Genomic DNA, 18136 nt, shown 5'->3' on the forward strand with positions numbered 1-18136 from the left:
CAAATGAAAGGAACACCAAGAGATCAGTCTCTCCCACTATGAAAAGATGTACCAGTCCCACAAAGAAATTTCTGTAAGGGATAAGGCTTCTCTGAACTGAGATAATATCAGGAAATGGCCACCAAGGATCCAGAAGCATAGGAGCATTTCATATCCAAATTCACTCAACAGAGGGCAGGGAAGAGAATTTAAAGCCTATGTGGTCCCCCATTAAATTCCTAGTTGACCCCTATATCACAACCACACAACACTCTCAGAAGAAAAAGGCATCCCAACTAAAACAATCCCCTAAATGTGCCACCCAGACTCACATAATTCTTTCTAATGTCCCATCAATGATGTGTTGCTTCTTGGGAACCTATTAACTCAAGTTACCCTACTTTTAGATGTACAATCCTATTCTGGACTCAAAGGGGTTCTCCAGCTTAACTATAAACTATAATCTGAAATAAATAAATTTTCCTATCTTTATGGGAATGTTTCCAAGGATAAAGCATATTATAAAAGTGCATGCAAAGCTTGTTCGTTAGCGCATGAAGCTTCAAGGTTGCACTGTAAGTAGCTGGGTTTATTTTTTTATTACTYTGTCATGCAGATGCCTTCCTAAGACACAGCAGTTCAAAGTGGGGGGGAGGAAAGGGTTTGTCCCTCATATTGACATCTTTATTCTATTTTTAAAGTAGCTTGAATACATCCCAATAGCAGTGTAAACTGGAGAGAGATCACTCTGGACTTAAGCTATGAGCCTTTAGTAGATTTTGCAGCCTCACAATCACTACTGCATCTAGCTAACGTAAAACTGACTCACATATGTCTCACACATGAAGCAGTCATAGATACAGGTGGCAGAGAAGACAAAGGGTCCTTTTCATCATGAGAAAAATTCAGTATGTCAAAGCTAGCTTGCTAATCAGCAGGTTAGCAAGTTCTAGCTGTTTCTTTTTTCACTGTTGTAGATGCTTGGAATTTGGATACTTGCACCGTTTCTGCTCAGCACAGCCAGAGGTAAGAATGCAGGATTACTTTTAATATAGCCTTTCTACATTGCTATATTTCATGAGATATTATTCTACCCTATACTGTCTCTACACTTACTGAGTGGAGCTACATTGTATTCATTCACACACAGTGAGATGAGTGCATATGTGTGTGGGTGGGGGGAGGTTGTTCTCTCTCTTCTCCACTCTCGAAATCCCACCTTAGGGTCATGCAATTAGAGGTATGAGTTTTTTCTATCTCAAAGCAAAACCTATTGTACTTGTCTTCTCTATCAGACCAAAGTATAAGGAAACATTCTTTGTACTCTTCTTTAGTGCTAGAAATGCAAAATGCAAGGAGGGGACAGCCCAATGGGGATATAGCTTCATGCTCAGCAGAAGGTACAGGCTTGTATAAAATTTCTCATATACAGTGTAGTCACCGGCTCAGCACAGTCCCAGATTACTGCTGATTATTTGCAATATCTTGGCTCGGTATAAGGAGAAATTGATCAGCTGTCTTTGCATTAGGCAAAAGACAGTTGAGGAAAGCTACCCAAGGAAGGGTACAGGAACTTCACTGAATACTTTCTCTATTTACAGGCAATAGGGTGGCTACTTTCCTTGGGATATACTGTAGCCTTTACAGAGCGGAGAGAGCAACTGTTGGTCTTTGCTTTATTTTAACTGTAGGAGTTTCAACAGACCAAGAGACTTTTAGAGGGAAGAAGCTATGTATTAGGACTAGACTGCGCCACTTCTTTGCTCATTCACATATTAATGATCTGATCTGTGTGCTACAGGCACAGAAGTTTGCTATGAACGGCTTGGATGTTTCTCAGATGATATACCATGGTCTGGGACTGTGGAAAGACCCATCCATAAATTACCCTGGAATCCAGAAAAGATAAGCACCCGCTTCCTCCTATACACAAAAGAAAATCCTGACAACTTTCAAGTAAGAACTGTTATAGTTTAAACCTTCTCAGATCACATGCAAAAAGAACATATAAACACAGACTCAAGCTAGCAGTGTTCCTGGAAAATGTTAGAAATGGCCATCTCTCCAGTTTATTCAAGAGACAACCTTTTCCAGCTCCTTGGAAAAGTCTGTGGAGCAGAATTCTCACTAAGAGTTCTTTTGCTACAGCAAAAAAACTCTCCACCAGCCCTCATGAAGCAGCACACACCCACTTTTTTGTAAGACCACTGAAAAGTACTAGGAAACTGCACATCTATAAAGTTGTTTTGTAACTGTTTCCACATAGGAGGAAAACATTAGAAGTCTTGGCTAAGATACGTGACAAAGCTTGCCTTGGTTTGAATGGGGATACACACTTGAATTCATGTGAATCCTTGTAGATGATCTTAGTGTTATGTAATATTTACATGCCTATACAAATGAACACAGTTCGTCTTCAGTAACAAGTGTTTTCTATTTCCATTAAATTTTTAATAAGCTCTTTATAGAGAACAGATTTAAATGTTCAATAATTCAATCTCCATAACAGGAGATCTCTGCAGTTGATGCCTCAACAATCGAACAATCAAATTTTAATGCAGGCAGGATAACCAGATTTATTATACATGGATTTATAGACAAAGGAGAAGAAAACTGGCTGTCAGATATGTGCAAGGTATGTACCATATGGAGATCTTACCCTTGCGAATTTCCTTAGTAAGCATTTATAATATATTCCTATAAATTGTCTATTTTCTCTATTTCTAACCAATTTCTCTCATGTTGTACTGATAAGAAGGGAGGAAATGACCACTTATTTTCAAAATGTCAGCAACTCAAATATGTAGCTCTGCAACTTGAAGAAAAACTTTAGGCAAAATGCACCACATTCATAAGCAAAGTGAGGGAAAAGTATTTGTTCAATCTGTGTCTTTTCTGTGGTAAAAACAACATAAACCCTGAGGCAACACGTTGCTTAGGAATGAGGGTGATTACAAAAATAACTGCAGATTGATAACTACTGCCTCGTACTTCTCCAGACAAGAGTCAGGTTTCTATGTATGGGAAGTCCATCACAACGCTATGGACTGCCAGTAGGGTACTGGAGGCTGAGGACATGGACTGACCATTAACAGAATCAACAAAGCCGTCAAAGTTTATAGCCAGAAGGGACCTCAGAGAATTATTTCTAACAATACCATCAAACTAGAAGTTGCTATTAATAGTGGATGAAGTACAAAGCACTCTTATCGATTTTGCACCAATTCTCCAATTTGTCAAGATTTTTCTTAATCCTGTCCCCATACACAGTTGCAATTCCTGCTGACTTGGTGTCTTCTCAAATCCTATAAATATGCTTTCTATTCCAGTCACTAATGAAAGCAAGGAATTTTATGGAGTGTAGAACAGAATACAAGTTGACAACTTATGATACTTTCTTACTTTCTAGATAGGGTTTTTCAATTAATGATCCACACAACTACAACTTTTTTAAAAATATGTCCCCATTTGCTTATGAAACTGCTATAAAGAATAACATAAAAATCCACATAAATCAAGATTTTATACTTATTGCATCTCCACTACCTGATTCTTTTTGTTACCTAGCCAAAAGAAAATAAATTGTATTTATCTGACAGTTTCTCTTTGAAAAATCTCTGTTGACCCTGCTGAGCAGGAGGGTTGGACTAGATGATCTCCAGAGGTCCCTTCCAACCTTACTGATTCTGTGATTATATTCTATGATTATTATCTAAGAATGTATGTTTGTTGGATTTATTAGTTAGTAATTTATTCAAAGTATCATAAGCAGCTTGAAGTTTTATAATTTTCAGTCTCTCATTTTCCAGTCTATCAAAATAGAGTTTTGTTTTGCCCTCTTCCGTTTCTCTGGAACCTCACAGTCAAAAAGATGATGGTTATAAATGGCTCACATTTTGCTTCTAGTCCTCTTAAATCCCTTTGGTTGAAGGGAATTCATAATTAWAGATGTACTTTTAAACCACTTAAGTGAATCAGTGCATAAGTAGAGCTCTTCTTTAATGTTACGTATATAGCTTGATTGAAGTCAAAAATTGAAAGTACCAGTATTCATCCTATTTTCCCCTCTGCAGAAATTACTGCTTTGGGCATTTGAAATGATGGTTTGGCTATTACTGCAGTAAAACAGTCTATTTCAATATTGTGTGCGCACACATGTGCCTGTGTGCAAGCAGATGACAGATACATGCTAAGACTTTGTTTCTTAAAATATTTTCATAGAAATTGATAAAGCATTTAAGAGTTTGGCTATAATAAGCAATGTAAATTATTTTCATATTACATTTGTTGTGGAATTGTTTGCTTTTTACTTTTGTTTTACAAACCAGAGGATGTTTACAGTGGAAGACGTGAACTGTATCTGCATAGACTGGAAAAAAGGCTCAAGATGTCAGTATACCCAAGCATCAAACAACATTCGTGTTGTAGGCGCGGAAATAGCTTATTTTGTAAATGTTCTAAGGGTAAGAATCTTCTAGTTATAAAGCTACAGTCATAATGTTGATTTCAAAAAATATGATCCAGAAACTTCTAAGTATGCAATGTGCATGAAACCAGCANAAAAAAAAAAAAAAAAAAAAAAAAAAAAATCCTACTCAGTGATTATTTTTGAAATTCTGCTGAAAATAATAGAGTTGGGTTTTTTCCAGTTACAGAAATAAAATAGCAGCATTAGGTAACTTACAGATATGAATTTCTACCAGATATCCCCAAAGTACAGGTGAATAATTACTTTATATATGTTAACAGATGTAAAGAGTTACTTTATATATGTTAACAAATGTAAAGAGTTTTAAATATGCAGAAATAATCAACATAGCATACTGCCTTCCCAAGGCAACAAAATCTACAAAACAGCTCTTAAAAACAACATTAAACCAGCTGGCAGTTAGCAGCAATGGGAGAACAATTGCTGCCTCTCAGGTGAGCAAAAATGTTTGGGAACAAATAGGAACTTTCTAGATGCTACAGAAAGCCATTGTATACAGTGCCTAAATCTACAGAAGCTGCCACATACCTCATTTCTTAGCCATTTGTGCAAAGTGAAGAYACTTCACTTGGAAAGTGAGGCTTGGTTCAAAGCTTTGCTTTAGTCTAAGTGCTCTGAACGCGTTTCCCATGGAGACCTCTGAGTTACTAAAATATATAGTAATGCTGGGGTTAGGAGTGTTCTCTACACCCAGCCACTGAATTATATTCCAAAAAGGCTGAAGGCATCTCTTCTTTCATCTCCACCTCAAGCTTATGTGATATCTCAACTGCCAGATGTAGCTAAGAATCCTTGACAGGTTGAATCTTGCAACTCAGATAAGCATTCTGTGAACCTCAGTGAATCTAGAATTTGTAAAACATATAGAGCGCCTCAGGACTATATTATAGTCAGGAACATTCAAATGAGGGCAACAGCTGGGTACAAGGTTCTAAAAAAACCTAAGTTTTGGACATAAGTACCTAAACTGGCAAATAGATGCTGAAATTCTGTAGGATTCCCTTGTAGACTGGGCTCTGAGTCTGTAGTCAAACTAAGAGTAGCTTTTCAGCCCTTCTTTATTCCTCACTATTGTTGATGAAAATGGATTTTTTTTATATTACTATTTTCCTCAGGAAAAATTTGGATACTCTCCAGCCAATGTCCACTTAATTGGTCATAGCCTTGGAGCACATGCAGCAGGCGAGGCTGGGAGAAGGATGCCAGAGATTGGAAGAATAACTGGTAAATCAGAATTAAGAAAGACACCACTGCTTAGCAAAATGTTGCCTCCCATTTTCTCTACAATTGTATCTGACTGTAGGCTGTAGTTCAGTCAAAGGTTATTTGGGCAATATAGAATTTACCCTCTTCTCACAGTGCAGCCTGGAGCAGTACCCGGGTAAGTGTTCGAAAACACGTCAGTTTGATGGTTATTCTGTGTGCATATGTTTGCATAGCAATGTGAAGGCTCCATACAGCTAAAAGCACCAAATGTCCCTTGCAATAGCATCAGCTGACCTGGTCAAGCACTTTTATGATTGCAGCAATTACTGTAAAACTCTCTGGTGCTCCAAACCAGCAACATCAGTGGAGGGAGTAGTTTGTGCTCCTTGAAGAAAGTCTCTAAAAGTACATAACCTAAGTGTTGATTTTGTCTCTGTGAATGGGCAGAAAGTGATTTTCTGTACCTAGACCTTGTCCCCATCGCAGAGGAAGCTGTTGATTTCTTCTCCATATGGCAGGATTCCTCTACTGTCACTTGAATTTCAGACATGGGCCTATAACGTGGCCATAGCTTGTTCCAGACTAACTCTAGCCTGGAATAGCACAAAATGATGCTGACATTCCATTGAGACTGCTAAAAATGAACTCACAATAATTAACATACAACCTGAACCAGCTTTAGCTACCATGATTGTTTTTCTAAACCATTTGTCCAACACTACTATATTACAACAAACCAAGGAAGTCTCTATCTTCCTCATCCTGGCAGCTTCTCTCCTGCCACCCTCATCTTTCATTATTCTGGCCTATTATAGAGCAGCACATCTGGTGCACTTCACCCACTCCTTGCAGACCCTTCCAAAACATGCTAAAAGCAGCACAACAGTGAATAGTTAGTTATTTTGTACCATTGTTTTGCTATTAGTTTTGGTAATAGTTCTGAGTTGAGACACTTTTAAGAATATGGACTTGTTCTCTTCATTTTTAATAAGCTGTACCAATTTTCATCTTGCTAGCACTATTGTCTTTCCCTCTTGTGAGTTACACACACTGAGCTCTGAGAAAGTAAGAAAGCAGAGACTTTTCATCTCTTTACTGCTGACCTAGGTTTTCCTTTTTTAGCTCTTTCAAAGCAGACATTTTTGGATCTAGTTTGCTTTGGAGCTTCCCAAATGTCACCCTGAACATGAAGACTAAGGACATTCTCCACCATGGTAAAAAATAGTCTCTCTGTCTTACAAGAGGTAATTACCTCTTATCTTGATCAAGCTGCTGTGACTATCAACCAGAAGTGTTTTGATCTTCCCTGGTCAGGAGATCCAAAAGCAAGTTTTCATTTTTCTGCATTCTTTGGCTTGTCACCTGCACTCTATTCAAACTACTTGAGAGCAAACAACGCTTGAAGGAACCTCACCATTTTGCAACCATATTACACACAAGACTTAAATGATTAAAATGTTTACTGCAGAGAGGCAAGAAGTTTCTTAGAAGTGCAGGCTTTCTTAGCACACAGTGACAGGCAGCTCCTATCTAGAGCAGGAGCATCAGAGCAACACAGCCTCTGAATAACCATTCACCATGTCCCTTTATCTGTCTTCAAGGAATAGCCCTTGTCTTTCTTAAATTTTTTTAAGTGACACTTAAAAAAAAGCAACTGGCAATCATATATGTACATTTATTAAAATATGTATTCATTCATTAGAAAAGGTATTCCAGGTGCCTCACAAAGCACAGACCACATTTTGACTGTTTTAAAACACATTCGGTACTCTCCCAGAAAACAAAACTGAAGAGGTACTATCTCATAAACTTGTGACAAACCCACTTCTCAAAATACAAGTAATTCATCCTGCAATGTGCACTATTTAGCAATTTTTTAACATGTTCAGCAGTTAAAAAATTTAAAACTACTTGTTTGATCTCCTTATTCATCAAACACGCAGTGCTAAGGGTAGTGTGCATTAAACAGTGACTATTCATATACAAAACACAATTTCAAATGTTAACACAGCCCTTTTCAATCACTGCATTTCCTCAGAGATTTTGAGCTTGCTGAGCCTTGAACTAAGCTTCGCAGACTAATACTCTACCAAATTCAGCCTAAAAGCAAAACCAAATCGGTTCCTCAAGGACAATAAGAGATGCAAGTATAAGTTAATATACATTCTGGAATTAGCAAGACTTTACAAGCTTCTGAAATTGCTGCAGCAATTTGGGGAGCAAATGAATACCGTTTCATTCTAGGATCAGAAGAAAAGATCATGATTTCAAAAATGGACACTTGAGAACTAAGTTTCAAAATCTGGATTGGGGGCCACAAGCAGGTATATTGGTTTTCAATCATTCAAGAATTTGGCAGCAATACCAATAGCAACTCCTGAATTGTTCAAACAAGGTACTCTAGAAACCACACAGACGAGCTATATGGGATGCAGACACAGTAACCTCCATTTGGGCAAAATTTTCTTTCTAGTTAAACATCCCTCAAAATAATAAGTGATATTCAAGTGTTGGAATTCAATATTGAGGTAAATCAGTAAAATTCAATAGGTTTCATATGCATAAGCATTTCTCCTGCCTGGGATTCCACCCTAACTGAAAGCATGACATCTTTTTTTTTTTTTTTAAACACATACACTGTATAGATATGAGCCATAGACAGCAATAAATGTGACATCAATTATATGCAATCATACCATCATATAGAATGACAAAGCTGTATCTCTTTATCTATATGTAACATAAATATTTTTCCTTTAAGGACTGGACCCCGCCCAGCCTTATTTTCAAGGCACTCCAATTGAAGTCAGGCTGGATAAGTCTGATGCAAAGTTTGTTGATGTTATTCACACTGATTCAGCTCCCACRATCCCCAACTTGGGTGAGTGTTCACCTTGCATTATTACTTATTTATTTATGTTCTGTGGCACTTGGCTGTCCTAATCATTTATCATGACTCAATTATGCTAGGTGCTCTGCAGACATAACACAAATACCATTCCAGTCCCCAAACTTCATGCCAGCATCTATATGTATCAGACAACATTCATTTAAAATGTGCTTACCTGTGCTTTAAATACTTCAGGTTTTGGAATGAGCTCAGCTATAGGACATCTTGATTTTTATCCAAATGGAGGCGAGCAAATGCCAGGATGTGGGAAGAATCCTATTTCACAGGTGGTAGATCTTGATGGCATCTGGGAAGGTAAGTATGTTAATTCAGAGGAAAGTCATCCTGAAAATATGACTTAAGTTTTCTTATTTTAAGTGTTTTGGACTAGCTGTTGATGTGTCTGTCAATAATAACAGCCATAGAGTGCAGTGAAACTCTTAGTACGTTCAGACATACCACATTCCAGAACCAATTTCCATACAGGGATCAAAAAGTGGAGTCTGCTTCTAGAAAAATATGTCTGCTCTGAAGTATCCAGTAGCAGAAACAAACGTGTTTGAACTGTGCCAAACTATGGAATGGTCTGTAACAACAAATTTAAGTTTGCTTCTATTATTTAGTTACCTAGCAGCAATACTGGGTGGAGTAGGACAATAATACATCTACATCTATTATGCAATTCTTTAGCTGCAATTTTTCTGAGATAGAGTAATAAATTTATATCAGTTTCTTGAGGTAAATAGTTTCTTAACAAGTAATTTCAATTACCTGTTACAAAACCAAGTTGCATAGGAACAATGTCAGTGTGTCTATTTTCAGTCGTTTAAAAAGAGATTGGCTGCTCAGATCCATTTTTGTTTATTCTTTGTTTTGTGCAGTTCTTATTAGAAATAGTATCATAAAGTTAAATTATACTTCACAAAACATAAAGACATGTTTTCTGCTCTAGAAACTTTTCAATATATGACCCCTTTCAGTAAATAAACTCTGAGAATCTAAGAACATACCTGTGGGACCTGTTATCCACAGGTTTTATTCAATGCAACATTTATCTCTTTTCTTTTTTTTCTCCTAGAGTAAGCTTGTTATCAATAATGGGGAATTAAAGCACAAAGAAATACTTGTATATCTCATATATATATCATCTTCTTTTTCCCTAAAGTCAAGAAAATTAAGGAACTCAACAGAAATAACTTATTCATTATTTAAATTTTGAGATTCTCCCCTTCCTTAAACATTCTTCAAATAATAATAATTTTGTTTTGAAGTCCTCAGCTGGAATAAATCAGAATTGTTCATTGTTAAATACCTTTCATTTGGTTTCTTTTTGTTATGGTAATGCAAACTGTTGCCTATAAAAGACCTGTTTCATACAGTCCTCATTTCTACTGTGAAACTCATTCAGATTACTTGAGTAAGTATTTGTGAAGGGATAGAAGGGGGATGAGCTGAGCTGCACAGTAATTCTTTACAGTACATTTTAAGTTTGCATTTTATGCCTGCTGAGTCCATGGCATTCCTAGGAGTATCAATTTGTCACTAAAACAAGTTTTGAATCTCAAGTTTAACACTCCAGGAATTGTGACAAGGCTCTCGAGGAAGGAAGATCCATTCAAATAACATGGCAAGTACTATATCAGTATCCATTCTCATATATTAACAGAAAAGAAGAACTAACCTGGCAGCATTTTTTCACAGGAACACGAGACTTTATGGCTTGTAATCATTTGAGGAGTTACAAATATTACTCTGAGAGTATTATCTCCCCTGATGGATTTCTAGGCTATCCTTGTGCTTCATATGACGTTTTTGAAACGGTAAGTATTTTTCAGACCTTCAGGATGGACCTTTTTAAAAGCAGTGGCGCTTATCTATGCCTCTAAAGTTCAACTTATTTATGCTAGCTTGCACTCAATAAGTGTATTTGCAAGAGAACTGAGGGGTATCTTAAAGTCCTGTAGCTCATGCAGCTGGCATGCACCAAAGCAACAAAAGGTAACAACACAACAGAGAGGTACTCTTGTTTCTGTACTGACGCGAAACCAGAGCAGGCGTGGCTTCCCTAGGCCTACTCTGCTGTGTCAAACCAGGGAACAGGTAAGGAGTGCCTCCTCCAGTAATCACCGATTACATTAATCAAACAGCAATAAGCAGAATCCCATACTGTAGAAGGTGAGATTTCAAATATAGTTTAAGTATCCTTATTTCAAAACAACAGGAAGTAAGATAATACATAATGGCCTCTCAGGATCATTCCATGGTCAAAGTACTGCGGTGACTTAAGGTGTCCTCAAGCACAGATCACGCTGGCTTCTGGACCAAGGTCAGGGAACTCTTCCCTGTCCTAGACTTGGAAGTACTGGACTACAACCTAATGTTAGGAGGGAGGTAGAAGTTCATTATATCCTGCAGGCAGGCAGCACGGACAGAAGAGAACAGGGCAAAGAACAAGTATAAAGAAGCGCAGTGCTTAGAATGAACTTTATAGCTCCTGAGCACCTGACAGAGGCTTTTCAGATCAGTTTGGGAGGAGGTGACTACCCGCTTCTGTCACCATGGTGGAAAGCTGCATTTTTAAGATAAAACTAAGAATGAAGAGCCCTTGTTGACCCAACCTGAAAATAAAAGGAGACATCATTCTTTCATGAGTTGCTGGGAAGGACACCTCATCTTCCATACTCTAGTTCATGCTTATTCAAGGATGTCACTGGTATGGTCAGCATGTGAAAAAACAAGGATTCCTGAAAAATCAGAGCCTTTGAAAAAACTGGGAAGCTCATATGAGCTTTTCCTAGTTACAGAAAGGATTATTTGAAATTTGTTGTTGCTATACTTCAAAACTAATTAGACAGGTATGTTAAAGTAAGTTTTATGACTGATTTTTTTTTCTTAGCTATATTGGTAGACTTTGTTAATGGATCTACTTTTTTTCACTAGGAAACTTGTTTCCCATGCCCAGAAGATGGATGCCCAAATATGGGTCACTTCGCAGATAAATTCAAAGGGAATATTAAAACTCAATTCATGAAACTTTACCTGAATACTGGAGAGGCCAAAAATTTTACTCGTGAGTCTTGAATGTTTCCATCTACACCTGGTCCTTGTAGACACTCCTCCCCACCTTGCCCCTCCCCACCCCATTTTACAAGTAATTTTAACAGATGAACAGACCTTACAGCACTGCAATGGCTGGTCCTCATATCTTTTCCTCTTCTGCCCCCATACAAACATCCAATTTTAGGCCTCTCACTACAAAAACAGTGCTGACAAACTGGAGGGAGTCAAGTAGAGGCCACCAAGATGGTTAGCAGAGACATTTAAAGATGCCAAAGAGCTGGGTTTCTTTAGTCCTAAGAACAGGAGGCTAGGGGTGTGAAATCYAATTTCTCTTCTTAACTTCCTAAAATGGAGTTACAAGAAAGAGGGAGCCAGACTGCACTACGAGGTGCATGGAGAGAGCATGCAGAGAAGTTGCAGCAAGGGAAATTCTTATTAGAAATTAAGAGACCAGAATCACAATGAAAGTGGTTAAATGCAGGAAGAGAGGCCCAGAGAAGCTGTGAAAACTCCACCCTCTAAGATATTCAAAAACTCAGCTAGGCAGGATCCTGAGCAACCCTACTGTAGTTGGCCCTGCTTTGAGAAGGGGACAGATCAGATGACTTCCAGAGATCCTCTACAACGTAAGTTATCCTATATATTGTAAAATGTCAGCTCTCACAAGACAGATCCTCCTTCTCTTTTGTAAACAAGAATGGAAGGGAGAAAAGATGCTTTTGCTAATTGTATGCTAAAGGTAAGTTCCCATTTACAGAAAGGATTTTCCTTGGCATCAGTGTGCATCTGTTTTTACACTCCTTTTACATGCTTACCTACTAGCCAGTATTAGTATTCACTTCTAACACCTTTAAATGCCTCCTTCTTTCCAGGGTCGCACTTTCTGTAAAAACTTTCATGGTCAAAATGCTGAGGCCTGTATTGTTTCTACCACATTATGTACTAGCTTTCTCTTTCCAGAAAATAAAAAAAAAATCTCTACCCAATTCTTACGTTGCTGCATAGACATTGGGACACAATGACAGATCTGATTTGCTACTATTTTATATCTGCTCTGCATGGTTATAACACAATGAAGAACAGGGAGCACAAAGATTCATGTGCGAGAACATTGTGGTAACTCCATTTAGTCCAGACAGCCTGCAATGTGGCCTCGAGCTGAAAGTCAAAGACCACGATAATTTTTTTTTTTTGCTTTCAGCCACTGTGTAGGATACTGACCAAAAACCCCAAGATTTAATGTTTTGGAGACTCATCTCTGTAGGTACAATCTAGCTTACTGTATTTCTTCTGTATAGGTTGGAGGTACAAGGTATCTGTGACACTCTCTGGAAGCAGTACAGTGAAAGGATATGCAAATATTGCCTTGTATGGAAGTAAAGGGAACACAAAGCAGCATCAGATTTTCCAGTAAGTTCAAAATTTAATAGAAACTTCTCCTATAGAATGTTTAATTTATATTTTTAATATTTTTGTTTAAATTGGTCCTACTTCAGAGACCAAATTTTGCCCTCAGGTACAGCTTCCTGATATAAATGCAGAAACAATTCAGTCACTCTGGATTTGCATCTGAAAGGCAAAAGTTAGAATGTAGCCCCTCATCTTTCCTAACTGAAAAAATAATCATGATCTTGGCTATACCACATAATTTTGGTTTAGCTTGCCTAATATCTGATATAGGCGTTATTAAATTTATGCTAGCAGAACTCTGATCTCTTTGTCTTTGCTCTTCTTGTAAAATATTGCTTACTGCTAAAGTTACCTAGTGTTTTACTTGATAAAAATCTGCTTTCTGTTGCTCATGACTTTGCCTGCTTAAGCTGAAGTTGCTTGCTTGAGTCATGAGGTTTTGTTTATTTGAATTTTTCTTTTTTATTTCAACTAAAATAGCTGAAACTAGTAAAAATGGGGAGCATGCACTCTGATTTTGATGTTCTTGAGATATAGTAACTCTTCCACTCTTAAGAGAATAACTTCACATTTGCCAGAAAGCGTTTGCTATGAGTTAACCTCAGTTTGCATGCAGCCACCTGAGATGAGGCTGCCAGTACTGAATGGGCTCCAGCACACTAAAGTTGCTATCTGGAGCTGCACTGAGCCTGTGTCAGTTCCTGTGAGAGAGCACAGTAAATGTCGCAATCTCCTACCAGGGACCTTTGGGGAGCACAAAAACAGAGGCAAAATGATTGTCTGTGCTGTCTCTCATTACTTCCACTACCATAAGCCATAGGGAGAAGAGAGAGTGAACATCCTCACCTGAAAGCAGATGAATCAAAGTTTAAAGTTTCGGGCAGGAATAAAAATGTCACCATCTGTCTTTCTCACAAAGCTTGCTAAATCTGCAGAGATTTTTGTCTTGGCAATTCTACTGAATCCTCTTGTTTTTCCCCTCCTATTCTCTCAAGCTATGCCTACAGTGATAGTTCTACAAGCATAACCACATCACATGTTCAAATGTCTTTTGACTTGATACAGCAGAGGTAAATTTCAGGAAGTAACTAGGCAAAGGAAGAAGACTGAAGTATTGATTCATATTCAGCAAGCTTTAGTAGCTGAAGCCATTTCCAGTCTCAAATTGCTGCCATCTAGAGCTTGCTGCACTGATGTGACCAGAATTAAGTAGTTGTTATAGTAGTATGCCAGATTATAAACTATGGTGACCCAAGAAGATAGGCATTTGACTCAGCCACACTGCTGCAAGTGCAGGAATATCTGCTAGACAGCCAAAGCTGGTGGATAATCCTTTTGGCCATCCCAAACAAATCCAACATCTGTATCATACAAATCAATTAATAGTAAATTAGATTATATTATTTTGCAAAACTGTTACTGTTCACCTGACCCACATAATGAACAGGGAGCAAGCTATACTTCTCCACAGGGATTTTCCTTTAACTGGGTCCTCATCGAGAGGTAAGATTGCAGTGCAACAGGCCTATCTGCATTTGTGTCTTCCAATAAACGCTGGGCAATTACACTGTTACCATACTATAAGCTAAACTCCATCTTACTACCAACATACCACTAAGCATGCTACCACAGCCAACCAGTTGACTGCATTGGTAACTAATATTAAATACCACCACACCTCATGTCTATCAACTTTTCTTTTTCAAAGGGGATCCCTCAAACCAGACAATACTTACACAAAATTAATCGATGTAGAACTTAATATTGGAACAGTTACAAAGGTAAAATTTCTTTGGAACAATAACTGGATAAATCCAACTTTGCCTAAACTTGGTGCTGCAAATGTCGCTGTGCAATCTGGAGAAGACGGAAAAATGTAAGTATATCCATTATGACAATCTTGAAAGTTACTTGGGAGAAGAGATAAAATTTTATGTGAGGTAAAAGCATTTGCCCATGAAAAGCTGTAAAGTATTTAATAAAAAGACTAAAGAAAATGTTTTATTTCCTTCCTTTCAAGATACTGTTAATTCATAATTCCATTTACTAGTACTTCAGCCCTTTTCAGTAAATAATTTCAGAGAAAAATTTAAAATACATCTAGACTTTAGAAGAGCAAATTTCCTGTATAGCCCTTTGGCAAGAAAAATTAGTACTGACTTGGATTATCAGCATTGTTCTTGCCAAATTCCTACATCCTGTCTACAAGAAATGTTTATCTGTATCTAAGCTTGCATTAGGCTGTCTGACTCACTGTCAGTTGAAATTAGTGGAAGTTTTCCCTCTGATATTGACAGTCCTTAAGATCATGTTTGACAAAAATGATAGGCTTACCATTGCAGCGAAAAAGGCTAATACTTGGAAGCTGTACTTGAAAGGCTAAATATAAATTCTATTGAAACTGGCTAAAATGGATTTCTGGAGACTTCACTGTACAGTGGCTTGAATGCTCAGATTACAGAAGCATGATTTACTGATCCAATTTTTCTCATTCAGTTGGACTTTTTAAAACAAAACCATTCACTTGCTTGACCAGAACTGACCAGCTATATCATTTTATCCACCCCATGATTGGAGATTTACAGGAGAAGATACAGGAAATGTTTTAGGCCCATATAAAAATTCATAGTTAAAATGCAATTACGTAAAAGAGAACATGGGAAACAGTTTCAAGCAAAGCATAATAATTACACGCAGCAGCACTACTACTGAGCAGAGCTCCTAAATTCTATCATAGTTTTTATTTACCAAAACATCTTGCTGATGAAGAGTGTTTCAGTAAATATGTGCTCACTCCTCGATTGGCTCTTGTCGCTAGCACTAGCATCCATCACCTATCTTGTGATGGTAGCACACAAATCAGAGGGGAAAAAAATGTAAAGATAGAGGAAGGAAGCCAGTCAACCAGAATACAGTCCTTCGATACTTTTACCAGCAGTAATATTTCAAACTTAAGAGCTCAAAGTATTTCATGTTCTTCTCAGGTAGCAGAGCTGTGTCAAATCACAAATCATGTTGACATATTAAAGCAAATCTACTTGTACAATGTGAACAAATCTAGGCAACTCATGGCATTCATATAATCTTTGTTTTCTTCAGATTCCACTTCTGTGGTTCCGAAACCGTGAGGGAAGATGTTCTGCAAACTCTTACTGCTTGCTAACAATGTATACAAATACTCAAAATCTTGCTATTAATAAAAGTTAGTCATGCATAAAACACTAGAGTCTGCAATCACTGCAGTTATAATCATCATAGCCTTACATCCTGAATAATGAAAAGCACCTTTAGATGCAACCAAACATGCAAGAAGAAACTCTCCCTGTTCAGGCATGCTAAAAAAAAAAAAAAAAAAAAATCCAGAGAATTTTAATACACAACAGTCTCGAAGGCTGCAGAGATGTATTCCTACAGACAGCCTGCAAAATACCAGGATTCCTGACTCCCTGAAACCTTGCTCAAGGGAGAATAATAGGGAAGAAACATGAGCAAGTAAAGAGGACACCACTTGCAATGCCTGCTTAGATGTTTGGCGCACTACAAATGGTAAGCCAATTTTTTTTGACCAAATTCTTTCAAAAGGGAACAGTAGATGTTTTTCACCCTGATGGTACAGGTGTCTTCATCTCATTAAAGTGCTTCCCTCCTTGTGCTGGCAGCAGTGAGTGCACAGCCAAGAAATCTGCTTTGTACTTTTTTTCCCAGCCTTTGCTTTCCATGAGAGCTATAGACTATTGCTTATTTGGGCTCCAGTTTTTTCCATCCTCATGTTGGTAAAATAAGGGGCTAAATAAATTCAATATTTGGCCTAGAAAGTTCAACAAAGTGATTTGTTTGTCTTGAATCAGGTTGCACTAAGTCCTGCACTCCTGCATAACCTTTCTTGAGTTCCTGCAGCTATGGGGCTATACCTTTGCAGGAGGCAAAGCATCCAACACTCCGCATTCTTTTACACTTCATTCATGTGCTCCATTCCAAGGAGGAAAGCATATTCCCTCCCAGGGAGATAAACAGTTTCTGGGTTTAACCAGAGCACAAGAGCCTGCATCTGATATCAGGTCTCTATGCATCCTGCATCCCTTTGACGTTGCCCTGCATGCTTCTTTTCACCTCAACTGCTTGTCTCTTCTAGGATTTGGCTTCCTGATCTCAGTATCTCCCACTGAGGTAACTTCAACAGGACGATTAACTTCCTAACATTGCAAGAGAGTTTCTCCTTTGTCTTTTGTTCCCTTACCTTAGTATAAGCAGATTCTTGCCTACACAATTGTTTTGACAGTCATGATATTCTCAGCATTATCTTTTGCCATAGCCATTTCAGCAGCCCATGTAATTTTAACAAACACCTAACAGAATCAAGACATTAAGGTTGACAATAGTATAATAAAAAAATCTCCTTCTAATAATGAACTGGAGCTGCCGTCATCTTGTTTTAGCAGGGTAAAATCGCTTGTACAACCCCCCCAAACACTTTACAAAGCTATAACATAAAATGCAATGTTAAATGAACAACAAATTACTTTCCCTTTAGCTAGCTTTTAATGCTAATGGTGCTATTTATTCCTGACCTTCTGAAATATTATATTTTTTAAATGACAACATGAAAAGAATTCTTGTTTGAAAACGCAAGTGACTTTAAACCACATGTTATTACTTGTAAGTATAGCATGCACATGCATCATTCATTTCAGTGTCCCATTTATAGCTAATTGGTATATATTTCAGTTGACATATATTGTTCTCCTGCAAACGTGTCAAATTCCTTAACGATGTCAGTGACAAAAGCATAGCGTTTGAGATATATAAATTACGCTCTTTACCATATAATCATTCTTATCTATTGGGAATGCTATTTGTGACAAATCATGTTCAAAAATACATGCTAAATTGATTATTTTTTGAAACTTTAATATCACACCATTTGTGGCAAGTCTTTGATCGAATCTTTAAACGTAGAAATGTTTTGATTTTTATCTAAATCATTTTGTAGCTTTTGAAAAGCTCACTTTATTTATTAAAGGAAGAATAGGACAGTAGAGATCTTAAAATGTATCTTTTGTTATCTGTATTAGAAAACAAGTGGGCTATAACTGTGGTTATAG

General features: G+C 37.5%; 1 protein-coding gene across 1 annotated transcript; it reads left to right on the forward strand.

The window, feature by feature from the left end:
• Positions 1 to 533: 533 nt before the first annotated feature.
• LOC146587738 (pancreatic triacylglycerol lipase-like) lies at positions 534 to 16197 on the forward strand. The gene is made up of 13 exons (XM_085319145.1): positions 534 to 554; positions 957 to 1005; positions 1781 to 1935; positions 2489 to 2614; positions 4308 to 4442; positions 5584 to 5692; positions 8436 to 8555; positions 8760 to 8879; positions 10266 to 10384; positions 11505 to 11634; positions 12923 to 13034; positions 14743 to 14910; positions 16134 to 16197. The coding sequence occupies exons 1-13, from the start codon at positions 534 to 536 to the stop codon at positions 16195 to 16197; spliced, it is 1428 nt and encodes a 475-aa protein (XP_085175271.1).
• The last annotated feature ends 1939 nt before the right edge of the window (positions 16198 to 18136 follow it).

This window comes from Rhea americana, unplaced genomic scaffold (genome assembly GCF_003343005.1).
Source record: "Rhea americana isolate MKP2758 unplaced genomic scaffold, rheAme1 scaffold_57, whole genome shotgun sequence".
Classification (NCBI taxonomy): domain Eukaryota; kingdom Metazoa; phylum Chordata; class Aves; order Rheiformes; family Rheidae; genus Rhea; species Rhea americana.